Here is a 17,835-nt window from a genome sequence, read left to right as displayed (position 1 = left end):
TTCGATGCATCAAAATTTCAACTTGATGGGATTTATTAATGAAGTATCTCCTGGATGATTGGCTGCTCTACTCATTAAATGAAAGCAATCCGCGACGAAATTCATGCAATTTATTACAATAATTTTTATTCATCTACGTAAATAGATAAAGAAGAAGACTGTTCATGTGATAAATCTATAATCCCATGGAATTTTTCTCTGTTTGACGTCATCGTATACTCGTGTTTTTCGCGGAGTCGCACAACTTCGAGCCGAACGCGAGAAGTTGTAGGGCGGCTCCGCGAAAAACACTTGTAAATGATGACGTCACAAAGAGAAAAATACCATGGTTGTGTGTCCATCCTCATTTTGATCCTAGTTTGCTTGCGATTATACCACAGTTTATCATCTTGAACAATGTAAAATATATTTGCAAATTCAGGCTGCTTAAGCAAGTCATACAAGTTTGCCCTTTCTGCAGAACCATTAGCATTTTCGCTGTATCTGGTCTCTTACATCAGGATTCCGAGCTACTTTCTTTCTAGCTAGTATTGATAATGCTTTTGCTAGCATTCGTATGTGATAACAAGTCTTGTCTTTTGAAGAGTAGCTGCAGTAAAAAGAGCACTAGCTGATGTAAATTATTAACTCCCCTTTCAAGTAGAGATATAACCCTGAGGTAAGTTTGGGAGAGCAAAGTATTTGCCGCTAGAGAAGGCAACATAATGTGAGGGTTTGAATCCGCAAATTAAGCTTATTTTGCTGAAGAAATGATTTATCAATGCAAAGTTTACTGTTAAAATGTATTTGCTTCTTCTATTCCTCCATCCTTCCCTCATTCATAATCCGAACATAAAGATATCTAGTTCCCAATCTGGTCACTTGACAAACGTCTGACAAACGGATATTTGGTTCATCATGTTTACAATTGCATTATAACTTGTTAGGCCATATCATTTATACGTACAAGCTATTTGAGATAATATCTGCAAAATAATTATGTATCCCGTCTTTCTACTCAATATAAACTAGACGTACGAGTCAACATGGTATAACCTACTAACATTCCGGTGATTGTCTGAAGGGAGTATGTTTGTAAAAAACAGTCTTCGACCGATATCAGTCAGACAAAACGTTACAAGCCGTGCTTAAGATTGAAAATACCATTTATTTGAATCCAATGTGAAAGAGTAACGAAGAGAGTTTGTTAGGCTATTGTTTAAAATTTTGATGAACATTGTTATTACATCACAATATTTTACATAAAACTATCGAGAAATAGTAAGCATGCATCACTTAAAAGTGTCACATTGGTGCATCCTATGAAAAAATACTTCATGAACAACTTAATTACACCTGTATACTGATAGCGAAAATACAGCGAACTGATTGGTTTAAAAGTGAAAATAACACTGTTTTATTCATGATATAGCTTCAACGTTTCATGCAAAATTTTAACATGATGATATACAGTAGAATAACAAAAGACAACTCTAGTGACGGGTGTACCACTCGATTTAGACGTGTTCACTTCACAAATGCGTTAAAGAATTCGCTACAGCTCATTCATATATGTCTTGAACTGGTCAAAATTTCGTGGTATGCCCATTGCTTGGATTGTGTATAGTTTGTATACGTAATGGTTGATCACATAATGATTCATAGCGTTCATCATTTATTAAGGCGGAGATGAAGTAGATAAAATACTTCTCATGCAATGGGTTTATACATGACCAAAATAAACTGATAATATTGGTAATCTTATATTTTATAGCGCAGTGATCCTCTCATACGGTGCCTTTATTTATTTATTTACTGGGTGGCTCAATGGGCCAAAAGGCCCGTAACAGACTCCGAGAAAATAAATACAAACAAACAAACAAGCAAACTCTACAGTATCAACAAACATAATACAAATTAAAAATAAGAATCTGTATAGAACGAATACAGAGACTGGGCCCTAAGAAACAAAATATCAGGACACAAATGTCTTAAAAGCAGTACTAGGTAAACAAATATCCACCGAAATATCATTACATAGCGTAATAGACCTAGGGATAAGAGCAAATTTTCTAAGATTCAACTTGCAACGTGGCACTTTTGTCGCTTAAGATGGCAATTGATATAAGAGGTAGGGACAAGAAAATCTCCCTGAACATATTCCGTTTAAAAAAGTCAGATCTAAAACCTTCCGTTGAAGTGAGAGAGAAGGGAGATTAAAATGCATACATGACTCTTTGAAATCACTATAGTACCCAGTAAACGTCAGACACATATATTTCAGAAAACTACTTTGAAATTTTTCTACATGGTCACCCAAATATTGACAGTTTGGAGACCAGACCACAGAGTAGGACTTTAATCTGTTTCTTACTAAACATACACACACGGATGTCAAAGCTCTCGAAGAATAAAATATATTACAGTATCTCTTTTTCAAACCGAGCATTATATTATGAAAGCACAAATTTTTACACATTGCTTCAATATTCCTTTTAAATGATATATTAGAAACTAAGACAACACCAGAGTCTCTGATCTCAGCCACTCTCTTTAACACACAACCATCGATAGAATACTCGTACAAAACGTAACATTTCTCTTATTGGTGAAGGTAATAACATTGCATTTCAGAACAATAAGGTTAAGCTTCCACAAAGTACACCAATTAACAACCCCTAACAAATCCTCATGTAACAGAGTAAAATCGCCTAGAGAGTGAATTTCGCGAACGAATTAAGAGTCGTCAGCACACATACTGATCTGACTGTAAAGGAGGACATTGGGAAGGTCGTTAATGTATAAGACAAAAAGCAGGGATCCTCACATTGAACCCTGAGGCCCCCCTGATGGGACATGGGTGCTAAAAGGATGATTTACCAAGAATAATGATACTTTGATATGAGATAAGAGGTAAAAAGTTTAAAAATTGGACAACAGACGGAATGAACAGAGTTTATGACAAAGCAGTTTGTGGTTGACAGTGTCAATTGCTTTAGCAAAGTCAATGTAAATGCTGTCAACTTGCTTCTTGGAGTCAAGAGACTTAGAAAATCAACATATGAAACTAAATAAGTTGCAGTTGATCGCCCCTTAACAAAACCGTGTTGAAATTCAGTTACATAGCTTTCCACAAATACCTTCAAAAACGTTCCCTGTTTATGGCAAAAGTGAAATTTGGCGATGATTATTGGCCAGACGTTTATTACCACCTTGAACACATTTTACGACAGTCTTACAAGGAATCTTTAAAACTCATAAAAATTATAAACTTTTTGTATCAGGATAATTACAAACATTCGACAAACTTCCATCTCTACATATTTTCTACAATAATATATTTATAATTAAGATATAGTGTTGCTTGTAAGTGGCAAAAAGGGATACAGATCAAGTAATATTGATATTGTTAATAACATATAATTACTATTACGCCTATGATAAAAACTAAATTGAGCGTTAGGTGCATTGATTTAGAGTAAAAGTTTGATTAATTCTATGATAGCTACACAAATACTCATTTCGTGACTACGCAATCCGGTAGTCGAGAAAATTCTGCTCTGTGTAGAGCGTCGTTATAGTTCGTTCACTCATCTAGATGTAAAGTAGAAGAAATCTATTAAAGAACTTGACGTTCAATGTATTGACAACAACATGCAACAGCGAATCTCAATCGCCTCTTGTACCTAATAATTCATTGAAAGCAAAAAGACTATACACCGTGATATGAATGAGAATAGACGTGTTTATTTGAAAATCAAAATTTGCCTCGTTTGGTGATTACAATTCCCTATGACATACATGAATAACGAGTCACAAACCAAAGTAATGAAAGTACACTTAAAAAAGACCTTGGTGTAGGTGCACTACTCCTTCAATAGGCCTGATAAAGATCAGCCTTGCAGCTTTTAAGCAATAAGAAGAGTGCCATCATTCTCCGACTAGTCTACGGGTATTACGATAACCACCACTGCCTTCTAATTGTATACCTCAGTTTGTCATCATTTATTAAAATTATACCAGAGAACTGGAACAAAAGATGAAAACTGTGGCCATTAAATCTCTAGATACTTCATCAAACCTTTAAGTTGTCATGGGAAAGACACAGAGAAATATTGTGTGATTCAAAATTTGAGACTGAATACTCGAAAGTTTGAAATTGTTAAATATCATTAAATGGATTATTATTTTTTATTCCTCTGACATTTATGGCCTGGAGGTGTCTAGTGGCTGTTCAAGCGATATGATCATTTACTTAGTGATTCTATAATGCCTGGGATATTTGTTCATGGTGGAACTGTATTTCGCATCAGATAGGTCAGGTCAAGTGTCATAATGCTCACATAGATGGTTTACCAAACGTTTCATTCGACATCTCTATTCGTCGATGGAAAAATCCACCTTTAATTCCTCGACAGAACCGTACACATTCAAGAGCGATATCCTGATGTGCGTATTATTGATTATAGACGCGACACTGTAGATACTTTTGGCGTATTTTCCAAATGCCACTCCACCTTTGCCTTGTTCTTTTTCAGCAATAAGTTTCGATTTTCCGGATTGGCGTAAAACATCACTTAACCTTTCATCTGTAACTTCTTGTTCGTGGTGGAATCCGTTCATAATTTTCAACATTATCGTCCGTTCTTTCAAATGTGCCTGAACTTTAGACATTCGTGTAACCTGTTTCATGTGAGATTTGAATTCAGGAAACCCTTCAAGTTTAAACTGTACCGTGAAGTTTTTTCTCAACTCTGTACAGTAGTTAACTTGCCCGCTGACATGCTTAATTTGACAACTTTTGGAGCAGAATTTCAAAGCGAGGCAGTTTGCACACGATAGTGAAGGTTTGCAAATCTTCTTGAAACAGACTGAACAACACTTAATTTCCTCCGCAGAAAGTTCTCTTTTTTTAGTGGGCTCTACAAGAATCAAATTCTCACGATCAAGAGAACCACCCCGTTTCAGTTCTCTTACATGTAATAATGAACGTTGAACATCGTACCTACCATTTAATGACAATTTGTTGCTTTTGTCTACCACTGAAGAGTAAGCATCGTCGGTGACATTTACAACGTACATTCCTATATCCTTATTTTCATACACGTTGTTGTTCGTGACATATATATTCTTGCAGCCGGAAATGTAGACGCCTCTGAAATTGTTATAGAATGAATTATTTTCTACACTTACTCTCCCGTCGCTTTCTAGACGTAAGCCATTTCCATTGTCATAAATGTAGTTAGAGTCTAGATCATATTCAGCATTCACGTCTTCAAACCTTGATATGATTTTAATGCCTGATTTATCATTTTTGAAAATGTGATTGGAGACGCATGATAATCTGCTTTGTATTGATAAGGGAAAATGTTGAATCGCGGTCACGTTGTCATGCAATCGACTATTTTGAACCAGCGTGTTGCCTCCGAGAACTGTTAGGGCAGAATTTAATTTGAAAATTTCACTGTTATCTATTATGCACGTTGAGTTCTGCGTCGCTAAGATACCGTTTGATGATTTAGAACCAGTACATAAGGTACAGTTCGTAATCAGCAATTTTGAGTCATCTTTCAGGATGAGGGCAGCGCCAGACATTTCTTCCTTATCAATACCTTCACAACGACATTCATAAGATCCGGAAATGAATTTTTTAGATGTCAATTTGCGCTTCCCGATACCATAACGAATATTTTTTGCGATTGGACAAGTCTTGACATCGTGACTCTCAAACTTAAGAAAAGCTGCAAAACTTGGTGAATGTTGGTAGGATGAGACTATATTGCATCGCAGGTCACAATCTTTGAGTATTAGTGTACTTTCTCTGCCGATAACAAGAGTGTGGTTGATCTCAATCGTAAAGCCCTCTAGATATATTATGCCTTCTTCACGCACTTCGGAGGTTTCCTTTGATACGAGTATGTTGGTTTTTTCTCTTGTTTCGGCAACGTACCTATTGTTAGCGCGTAGGTCTTTGAGTTCAATTGTGCCTTCGGGAATAAGATAAGTAATGTCACATTCCAACGGGCTCTTACCAAAATCACACATTCGCATGCACTCTGCCGCTGTAACAGATTTTTCATGGCAAGTGTCAAAAGCATCCCACAGTGAAGAAAATTCTGCAGCATTCGATCTTTTGACACGTTTGTAGTCAACTGGTGAAGGCGGTTGCATTGTAGTCTTTTCAACAAATGTACTGATGGTAGTATATATATTGTATTCAGTATTACTCAAGGTGTTTGTCACACAGGAATCTCTTGCCTTGTCATCGATTGTTGTCATTAATACTGTCGCGTTCCTTTGAAATATCAATGCTTCACTGTGCTTTCCAGATACCTGACAGATGATGTGTGTACGGTACAAACACACTGCCATGACTTCGCGCTGCTCTGAGCTTGTCTCCACTTCCTCATTTAAGGAATCAAGAATGCACTTTGAGACCTCCATAGCGTGGCACAATATGTTGTGCAATTTTTGCATGAACTGTTGCTCGCCTTTTTTGGCAATATCTCCTTTGTTGGTTTTTAACATTTCTTCTAAACAAGGCTGTAACAATTTGCACGCGTCAACTAACGAACTGACTTTTTCATCTGCCGAAAGAGAAACTCTGAGTGACTCTCTTTGGTCAGAAGGAATACTTAGTTCATCATTTGAATGTGTTATTTTGAGCAATTGCCGCCAAACGTCTTCTCTGTTTTTCTGCGTATGTAAGTAATCGTCAATAAGACATAACCGTCAGATATTTGACAAAATGGTATACTTGCATCGCCCATCAGTGCAAAACCCTTTAATAGTCTACGTGCGAGCAATTGTTCTTGTTGTTTCTGTCCTGTAGAGATATTGTCAATGGCATAAGACTGGGCTTGCATCAAAATATCTGAGATCGATTCGGTGTCACTCTTAGTTTCAACAGCGGCCCCTTCATTTGATTCTTTATGGCGTCTAACTTCTTGTAGGAATGTTTTAACATCCCCATCATACAGTGACATCGTATTGTTAGCTTCACTTAGGACACCAGGGATTGCCCTGAACTCACCTGCCAATTGGCGTGCGTCATCATCGGAATTTACACTTGTAAAAAACTTCACAGCATCATCCTCGTCCATTTCTGATATCTCAAGACAGTGTGGTTGTTCGATACCCTTGACAAATTCTGCACTTTCGCTTTTGTCACATCGGGTTACTACGATCATATTACCTACAGCCACTCTTTTCCATGGGCCATTTATGATATCGTTTACATCGTCAGAGAGATTAGATGTATCAACATCGTCTACTATAATGAGCCAGTTCGACTTACTCTTGAGGTATTCCTGCAATTTTCGAAGGCAATCCCTGCTATCTATACCCCCAAGGTTTTTGTCAATTGATATTGCTTTAAGAGAATTGTAAAGTGTATCCTCATTTCGGGCTGAAATTCGGAAGACGCCGCCTTGATATTGAGTTGCATTTTGCCTAACATACTCATTGACTAACTCTGTCTTTCCCATGCCTTTCTTGCCACTTACAACAGCAGCCCTGACATCGTTGCAGTCGATATCAAATATTTTCCTCAGGTTTTGTAGTTCTAGTTTCCTGCCAATAAAGCTCATATCTTCTGTTTCCGTAGGAGTAGCCTTGAACTCACGTGCTACTTTGTGCACGTCATCATCGGAATTTACACTTGTAAAAACCCCACAGCACCATGCGCGTCTATTTCTGATATCGCAAGACAGTTTGGTTGCTTGATATGCTCGACTGTTTCTCTACTTTCACTTACGCCAGATCTGGTTTCAACAATCATATGACCTACAGCCACTCTTTTCCACGGGCCATTTATGATATCATTCACATCGTCAGAGAGATTAGATGTATCAACATCGTCTACTATAATGAGCCAGTTCGACTTACTCTTGAGGTATTCCTGCAATTTCCGAAGGCAATCCCTACCATCTATACCCCAAGGTTTTTGTCAATTGATATCGCTTTAAGGGAATTGTAAAGTGCATCGTCATTTCGGGCTGAAATTCGATAGACACCACCGTGATATTGAGTTGTATTTTGCCTAACATACTCATTTACTAACTCTGTTTTTCCCATACCTTTCTTGCCACTTACAACAGCAGCCCTGACATCGTTGCAATCGATATCAATATTTTCCTAAGGTTTTGTAATCCTTGTTGTCTACCAATAAAGCTCTTAGTCGTATCATCCGTTTCCGAGCAATGTTTTTTCGGCGATCATTAAATTATCAAAATAATGACTACAAAGTTGACATTGAATAACATCAAAATTGGGAATATTAATAAAACTCGTGGGATGAAAGTGAGGATTACTTCGTCGTAATTTGACTCACTGTTCTCTACTGAGGTCATCCATCTACGGATTAAAGTATGAGCAGAATCCAGTCTTTCTTTCATTGCTTCTGTATCGTCTGTTGACGTTCTTGAATTCTTCTCGGAAGTTGTTGAAACTTTAGTTAAAAAGTTTGACAATTTGGTCAGAAGGCCTGGAGTCATATTCTTCAAGAACTTGACCAGTTCTAAAGATCATAAAAGAATCATGTAGTGTATCACTATTAATAAGAGGGAAACGTCAAGTATAACACGTCAAGGATATGAGGGATATGTCAAGTATAATTGGTACTTACTACTAATGCATTGACGCGATCATATAGAGATAAGTGGATTATATTTTTTATACTTGCTACAGATGCTGACACACATAGGAAAAAGTTGAACAAGTAAAATTTGTTTTCCAATCGGCATTAGGAGATCAACCCAGAGTACGGAAACACCACCACTGATGAAGTTTATGTCATAGCAAGTCAACTGACTCACTCCTCGGAGCTTCCCAATCAAAGTGCAAAATCATGACAGGTAGAGATACATGTGCTGCTGATTATGTATAAACAGTATATCGGCTCAACATACAACATATTAAAAACACACTATGCCAATCATACCTAACCTCTCCGATGCGAGGCGACTGCTAATAGAACATAATTAATCGAAGTTTATCTGGTATTTGAAACCTCAGGCAAAGTAATCTAACATGCCTGAAGACCTAAATAAATAATTTATACAAGTCAAACGATCTCTCTCTCTCTCTCTCTCTCTCTCTCTCTCTCTCTCTCTCTCTCTCTCTCTCCTCTCTCTCTCTCTCTCTCTCTCTCTCTCATATCATATATATATATATATATATATTGATTTTCAATTTACAACAAACTAAAAAGATGTTTAACTCTTTCTTGCCCATGATTGTCTCTCTCCATGAAGTGTGATTTTCTATAGTCATATTTTGTGGAAGGGAAACATTCAGTTCTTAAAACTGACCGTCGATTGCTTTCCACCGTACGACGAGAATAACTAGTTTTCAAAATGCAACCGATGATTTGGTCTTACCAAAGCACTTGATGATCAAACCTAGATAGTGCGATTTATATGTTTTCACGAAATTATGAAAGATCAACATGCTACACACCCTTCGATTTCCCATCCTTGAGATTTGACATAAGTCTCTTTTCCGTTCCATTTTCATCTAATGCTTCGAAAGCATGGATAAGGTTTTCCATGTCTTGTGAGTATGATGTTTCCTCCCAGTCCTGGAAGTCACAGTAGGACCATTTTTCGATGGACTCTACGGCGATACGTACAGTAGCAGAGATATTCTCTGGTACCTGTTTATGCTTTAAATAAGTGTCATATATCTCGAAAAAATCACTAAGGCGTCCCGTGATCATATCAGCCAGTTTTTCTGCCTGTATGCCGAACGCCAGCCATCTCTTCTGGTTATCTGAAGGGACAAACTCATCCAGACCGGGACTTGTCGATTTACGCCCTACAAAAAAAAAAACAAACAAACAGAAACCTGTGAGTTATTATGTGTCTGATCTGGATGGCAATATGGATGAGGGTCATCGCTGATTTAATAAATACAACAGATGCACATCTGTTATTCCAAGAAATAATTACATATAATCCCATGGTATTTTTCTCTGTTTGACGTCATCGTATACGAGTGTGTTTCGCGGAGCCGTACAACTTCGAGCCGAAGGCGAGAAGTTGTGCGGCTCCGCGAAAAACACGAGTATACGGTGACGTCAAACAGAGAACATTCCATGGGATTATATATTTATCACATGAACAGTCTTCTTATTTTTCTTTGATGTGGATGGATCAAAATTATTGTAACAAATTGCATGGTTTTTTATCGCGATTTTGTGTTTTCCCTTACGCGGATTACTTTCATTTATTGGGTAAAGCGGCCCGTCACCCAGGAGATGTGCGAATGTTTACAGGCATACTTTCATTCATAAATCCGATTAAGCTGAACTTTTGATACATGAAATGGTATCTCCACCAATCAGACACACGGATTCGGTCTCGTGCGCATGTCAATCATTGTCTCGCGCTGGACCGATGCCAAGGCAAGTCTACCTTCGGCGGACATAACTTTCAACGCGCTAGCGACGGATAACCTTAGTATTTTGAGTTATTTAGAATATTTACAATTATATTTAGAATATTTACAATTATGTTTATGAAACTAATGCAACGACACGATCGAAACAGTAGTTACCATTCTTAGAGATGCTGTGGATATTAAAATATCACAAGTTTACGACCTTGGCGAGCCCGAAAGTTTCAGATCGATGACACACAGAGTGTACGCTTGTAAGTTGTAAAGCTTAGTGGGCACTGCCGTCACCGGTCTTCGCCGGTGGCCATCTCGGTCGTCAATTTTTCGTCTTACGGACTTTGATGTTTGCTGTGACACATATATCGCCCGTAGTTACATCCCAATTTTGTTACTTGACGGGAACTCTGTTCTGTTGTGAGTGTTGTCCGAGTCAACTTTCGAAATACATCGGATTCTACGGCGCTGCACTGTAGGTCGACAGCTTATGTTTTCACTATTAGCCTTACGCTGCAGGTTTGATTCCGATCGAGAAACGACGGAATAATTTGGGTGATGAAGGAAATTTATCGTTGTTTGTAAAATGACTTTATGCTTGTGCCTTCTATGTCGCTTTCCCCGAAGATTATACGGTATTCATCTATTAAGTTGAACGTTCGTTGAGGTGTATATTTCGGGTTTATCGCCAACCTCGATCGCCAGGTACGACGTCGCTTGGCGATCACCAGGTACGACGACGTCCACTTTGAGCCTTACGACTTGAGCCGTGACGTTACTGAGCCATTATAACGATCGACGGTATCCTCATTCGATTCATGGGAATAGCTAAAGCTTTAGCGACTCGAAATATCGTTGGACATGCCTTCTATATTTCCATATCTTGATTTCACCATTTTCTCAAAATGTAATGAGAGCACGGCATCGATCACGACAAATCGGTCTGTGTGGCAACGCGACGTGCATGTACGAACGGTACCATTGCAGAAAAAAAGTTCCGGTTGATGACGTACAACAGCGGTAATATGGATTTCTTATCTGTGCTGGTGTACGTCACACAGGTGGAGATACGGGCCAGTTCATGTGATAACATGAGAAAAAGGAAAACATTACATGAATGCATCGAATGCATAGAATTACACCGATATTTTGCAGTGGAAAATTTCAAATTTGAACAATTGCAGGAATTCTTGTATTGTGACAAGTACTTTTTGACAACTTGTTACATCATCAAAATATTATCTCTTTGGTTCTGTGTGATACCTATGTGAGTTTTATTAGTATTATTAAACAATGATTATCAACTCATGTAATTTTTTTTCTCCTGCAAGAGAGCATAAAGATTACAATTGCAAAACTCAGATATGCATCTCCAGTATTAAGCTAATTAAATATTATCGAGTCGACAACCACACATTTTCAAATAGTTGATTTCAGGTGGCAAATTCATACCGATTCTAACTGCCTTGGTTGTGCAAGGCTGACTCTAACCTCACTTTCCAGATCTCATTTTTTATGAGATTTAATAATATAGGCATAATGCACTAGTGCTAGCTGTAGGACTAGGAGTAGAAGCAAAGGATAGAGCAGAGCGAGGTGATTCCTCGCTTCTCTGCTCATCGCTTCGGGACTCGCTGGTACGCCCCATTCCCCATGATTATTATGCGTTAGCAAAGCGACGAGGCCATGAAAGAAAGACCAGACGAACATGGAAATCTAGCCAAACTTCGGTGCGGTGGATTTCCGAAAGACGTAACGGGAAATTGTGTGACATATACTGGTCACAGGAAAGATAAATTTAAAAGTCACAATTTCGCTTGTCGACCGATCGTTCAACATCAACAACTACAGCCTAAAATCTCAATATTTTCCCTTGGCAGGTGAAACATCGACTAAATATCCAGGTGAGACCAGATCACCTTTCGCCTCTCTTGAAAGTGACAGGAGAAATATCCCTAGCACTTAATAAGATTACGTTACATTGAATGAGTAGGCACCTTCGTTAGGCCTAAGCTTTAACAATTGTACTTAAAATTCCATTTTACCTGACTCTGATAGTCAAAGGTATTCAGCGGCTGCCTAAGCCCAAGCCTTTTTTGACCTGGCCTGTGAATGATTAATTGATAGCGCCATCGCCTATATATCAAGGCCTGTACGTAGCTAGCCACCTAGTACGTTTCTACTGCGCTTTGCATGTCAAAATGGCAAATTCGTCATAGCACTGGGGCTCAGGACTTTTGTTTGTTTATTCGCTTGCATGCGTGTGTCTATAAATTTGTTGCATACGTTTGTCTCATCTTTACAATAAAGAATCGATCAATAACTATCTCTCTTCGTTTGCATTTGTTAATAAAATGCTAAGTTTTGTTTGTTTCTTCGTTCGTTTGCTTTCTGTTTGTTTGTTTGTTTGTTTGTTTGTTTACAAATATATATCCCTTAATAAGCGAGTGTGTAATCAGACACAGATCACACAGTAATGCTTACTCCTTAAAGCAATGGGAAAGTCTGCTTTATTGCCTGTGTTGAATTGAATTCTAGAAATGAGATTAGTCAAGTATCATATATTTCTTGAACATACTTGTAAAAAACCAGTAGAACAAGTACAAAACTCTCTTCGCAATTTTACATCCATGAAAACTGACAACAATCAAACAAACAAAAACAGATACGATATGAAATCCAGTAGTGAGTTATGGCAATAACATTGATATTTGGACCGCCAATCTTCGTTTTCGTTACATATGCCGAGACAACAAATTTAGTCTTTTGTGAAACAATAATGTCATGGATCAAAAGATAAACATTAGTAGCACCTTGTATCCCTTAAAGGAATCTATTGTTTATATGACCAATGAAACCATATGACTTTCCCTAGTTTCAAAATACTTGTATCCGACAACGTCCAGTGTTAAGACTTACCAAAATCTATTCCTGAAGGTTCTTCTTCTCCCAAAAATGAGCTGATGCGCTTCGCCAGTGAAGGACGTCTCAGTTGATTCATGAGACCTTTTAATAAGGAAAGGTCATCCTCTGCAATACATCCCTTTTCGAGAAGAAGGTGGAAGATTTCAGCGGCAGTTTGAAGTCTTTCATGTTCCCGTTTGGTTATCTGGCCTCCCTTCAATAAGTCTTTTATTTTTTGAACGTCTTCTTGGCCCAATTCCTCGCAAAGTTCCACAAACAATGAGTTCAGAGGGTTGATGTCTGCTGAAGAATTCTTACTTCCAGCCATGTTAGAGTTTGATGATCACTGTATGGTATAAACAATATTTTTGTAAGGTACCTCTCGTGACAAAATGACATCAGTGTTATTATACTCTAGCGTGTTGTTACGTTTGAACAATAGCGCTCGATGCTGATATCATTGTAAAATCTAGTTTATATCAATGTACAAATACAAGCTTCAATCCTTTAATTTTACCATTTCGCGTACCTATATAGTGAGAGTTCTCGGTTGAATTACATCGCATATCAATCCGCTCTGTAAAATTTGGTTTTGCTGAACGTATGCAAACTATATAATGATGAAAAACGTTAATTTTCCCTAATTTACTTAAACAGCATCGCCCAATTGCTACCCGAATGCATATTATTTGACCATGCTTGAACTTTTTTAGTTATCAATACTGAAATCCCTCCATTCAAACATACATAGATACATAATACATACATACATACATACATACATACATACATACATACATACATACATACATACATACATACATGTTATGCATGCATGTATGCATGCATGCATAGCGTACATACATGGGCCGTCGATTTAATGTAGCGGTGCGCCACAATAAAATTCACTTGCGCCATATAAAATTTGGTGGCGTCACATTACAACTTTCTGTCTTCACTACGGCAAAGTGACTATGGTTTTGCCGCATGAACAACGTTTCTTCGTTCGTTGAACCGATCTTGTAAATAAACCGACGTTGTGTGATGAACACAACCAGGCCTTCGTCTCGCAAGATGTACGAAACTTGCAATCGTTTGCCAAACATCATCACATTCTTTTACGTACTCGGTCACCGATACCGAGGCATTGTTTTAAACAGTGTGGACTGAACATGCCGACATTTATGCCGACTTGAATAATTAACGAGTGTTAAACTGAACGATCGGCACGCTCCGATCGGTGGTAACGTAGTCAATACACACTTGATAATACTATTTTGTTTTTGTGAACTTTGCTGAGATCAAATGAAAAAGTTTCAATTCAACAGTTCTTAGCAAAAAACGCATAAATATGCATCTAAAACGCGTCCATCTTACCTGACTCGTACGAAAATTTCGTCAAATGCAACCCCATATTCCCCTCAGACAGAATTTCAGCTGCTCAGAAACTAGCAGTAACGTAAAGATTGCTATAAAAATGTACCATTTATTAGCATTTCAGAGAGTTGTCTTCCCCAGGGATATCCAGATACGCTAATGAACAGAATCGGTCATTCGAGTAGCTTAAGATATTTAGTAACCAAAATGTGAACATGGAACAACAGTGTCCTACCTCCGCAATTCTAAAGATAATTCTTTACTTCTTTCTTACCCTAGCTGTTTTTCTGTTCAAAAAAAATGAATAAATAAAATAAAATGAAACTGTGTTTATATGATAAGCGGCGATAAGCAGATTAAAATATGACTTGGCCCGGTTCCAAGGGTAATATGATCAGCTACTAGCATTACCTGTTCTCCAGCTGCCCGTTGTTATTCCACCAGGGTGATGATTGTTTTCCGTGTGCAATCTAAAACTGTTGTCCTGCGTTTTACATTCCTTACAGTTTTCTCTTGGCAACAGAGTGATTTTCAAAGAAACTTTAGATTTCCAATTGTTCGAATATGATTAATCAAGCAAGTCTAGCAAGTTTAAAATACACTTATATCAAGTCTTTGAAAGCAAATGGGCGTTACTTTTCATACATGTATGGTTAGAATGGTTGTTAACTGGGCATTGAACAATGTTCTATGCTACCATGTATGTGAACGGTGCTTCCTGACCTTATGCATATTTGTTGATATTTGTTTGTTGTATTGTTTCAGGTGGCCTTTTTTTGGAAATTACACGCGATTTCAACGTTCAATAAAGTAAATGAAACGTGCTTACCTGTTCGCGGAGTGCAGGAAGATTCCCCCGGTACGGTTTTGGACAAGCTGCTGGTCTTTTCCTTTGGTATTGAAATGTAAATGTCAAATAAGAACCCTATCCACTTTAGTCACAAAGGCTGGTCCTACCCATGTGCCTGTATAAGGCAGGGTATTGGCACGAACACTGAGGTCAGAGTTGGCACACATCATTGTGTGGCCTGTATGCGACACCTATTATGTATATTTGAATGCAACTACAATGCTAAAATACACAGTCTCGTCTTACTTGGCATTCTTGATTTTATTTGAAGACAAGTTTAATCAAATACACCAGACTGCCTGGTTTTAACACACATGGAGATATTGTCAAGTACAAATTTAGTAAAATAACATAAAGATATGACATTACTTCCTGTAGATTCCGTACACCTATAACTTCGCAGTAGGAGCTGTAAATATTGAAAATTATGCTCGTATACCTTCGAATCAATTGTAGCAATCAATTAGAATCAACTGTATGAATCAAAACACTTGACAAGGAAAGAAACAAGAGATCCAAGTCATCAACTAAAAAAACCCCTTTGCATATTGGTAGTGTTGTTAAAGGATTAGGTACGTGCCAATATTATCTTGCCTACAGGTATGCTACATCTGGTCATCATCTGGTTCGTACGGTTCGGCGATTGCGCAATTTTGGCATTTCGAAGTTACTGACAGCGCGGAAATCGTACACAAAACACAGCAAGCAAAGACATTCATGTGTGTGACGGTGAGCAAAGTGCATAGAGTAGTGACCTGTAAATTTGCTGTTGTTTCTAGTCATAGGCCCAATACTCCCTCGGAAAAGACAATCTATCTCCTGTCATTCAGTTTTTGTGACGTGCATGAAGTGGAGTATAGGCATCCAATAGAATAGACATCGACGTAGTTGCGGCTCAGTTTCTATGGATACTATTACAATTTTATGTCCATGTTTTGATAGCGGTAAAGTTTCATAATGGAAAATTCCAGCTTTAGCAGTATGCGGGTACGCTGCAGTGAGGATCTCGATCGCAATGACCACCACGCATTGTATGGATTTAAATCCAAAATTCACACAAAATCGTGTCCAAGGGCAAACACGTCAAACTCTGAGTCATGGAAACCTGTGGTGACAAATCAGCCATGTTCGCCTCGCCTCAGGTTGCTCTCGCCTCTCTTTTCCGAAGAGTGCCGACCGTGAATCCTTCGGTAATTTTCGGATTTTCGCCAATTGTTAAGCGAAAGTATGTTCGGCAAAGTTTGTGTTGTTGTTGTCGTGTGGTGCTGAGCAGAATTGACGTGCTGGCGAAAACGGGAGTGTTTTGAGCTTCAGGAAAATGAGTTTTACCGTTTTAAAAATTCCTCTCATATTTTTATGAATATATAATGAGTGTGTTTGAACCAAATTTGAAAGTCTTTTATCGATACTGTCTGGTTTTACTCAATGGTTTACGGTCAGTCATACCGTCTTTTATACGTGCGTCAAGGAAGGACATGTTTATGAAACTGCTGGCGTGTTATGTTTTGATTGGCGTGAAGCAGTGTTTCTTGCCTGAGAGCTCAGAAAGTAACTATGGTTGCTACGCGACTGGCAGTACGATGCCATCTCGTCGTATTTTTCGCATAATCTCGTGTAATTATCAACCACAAACAAAGCCTCCAAAAAGTTTAACACCTTTGAAGCTCATTTTAATATGAAAAGCCAATAGTCTACCGAGACGACCATGGAACAAAAGGCATGCAAGTGTTGCCACTCTGTCTATGTTTCTCTGTGGCAAGGCGTATCGATCGCGCTCAGGTCACGGGTTATCGCTACAGTGTGTTTCCGATGACCCTTGACCCGAGAGAGATCGATCGATAGGCCATGGCCCGACGTGGTAATGGTCTCATGCTAACGGTCACGAATTGGGTAAACACACGCCACTAAATTACATGTGAATTCTCGTACATCTATGAATGCTCGTACGAGGTAAATTACATGTGAATTCTCGTACATCTATGAATGGTCGTAGGAGGTGTGGCGGGGTGCATGCCTCGTACTTTCGTGATTGCTCCTACGAGGTTACGGTCACGAATGCTTTAAACACACGCCGCCAAGCTAGATGTGAACTCTCGAACCATTATAAATGCTCGTACGAGATTTGGCGGGGTGCATGTACAGTGTGCTTTGAAACACCTTCCGCCTGGATAGGAATAAACTCTCATACCCTTGGTTATGCTCACACGTTGTCTGCAGATTGCATGTACAAATTGCCTAACGATAAGTACACCCCTAGTGTAGGGAATACAGTAGCTGATGGTGATGATTCACACGTATCAATGACAGCTCACTCAGTATCTCATAACGATCCA

General features: G+C 38.4%; 1 protein-coding gene across 1 annotated transcript; it reads right to left on the bottom strand.

Annotated features, from left to right (window-relative positions):
• Window positions 1–1,129: 1,129 nt before the first annotated feature.
• On the bottom strand, window positions 1,130–15,764 carry LOC139139138 (uncharacterized). Its single transcript, XM_070707943.1, has 5 exons — window positions 15,482–15,764; window positions 14,888–14,939; window positions 13,291–13,621; window positions 9,439–9,795; window positions 1,130–8,497 (listed from the first exon to the last, which is right to left on the bottom strand). The coding sequence occupies exons 3-5, from the start codon at window positions 13,601–13,603 to the stop codon at window positions 8,199–8,201; spliced, it is 969 nt and encodes a 322-aa protein (XP_070564044.1). The 5' UTR covers window positions 13,604–13,621; window positions 14,888–14,939; window positions 15,482–15,764; the 3' UTR covers window positions 1,130–8,198.
• Between the last annotated feature and the right edge of the window lie 2,071 nt (window positions 15,765–17,835).

The sequence above is a fragment of the Ptychodera flava genome, chromosome 8 (genome assembly GCF_041260155.1).
Source record: "Ptychodera flava strain L36383 chromosome 8, AS_Pfla_20210202, whole genome shotgun sequence".
NCBI lineage: Eukaryota > Metazoa > Hemichordata > Enteropneusta > Ptychoderidae > Ptychodera > Ptychodera flava.
This window is presented reverse-complemented; position numbering and strand designations above follow the sequence as displayed.

Excerpts from the sequence above, each read along its gene's own strand:
- LOC139139138 (XM_070707943.1), bottom strand. The coding sequence starts at position 13,603 with ATGGCTGGAAGTAAGAATTCTTCAGCAGACATCAACCCTCTGAACTCA. Across the intron at positions 9,796-13,290 it reads ACCTTCAGGAATAGATTTTG|GGCGTAAATCGACAAGTCCC; the intron begins GTAAGTCTTAAC and ends TTTTTTTTGTAG. Across the intron at positions 8,498-9,438 it reads CAAGGATGGGAAATCGAAGG|AACTGGTCAAGTTCTTGAAG; the intron begins GTGTGTAGCATG and ends TATGATCTTTAG.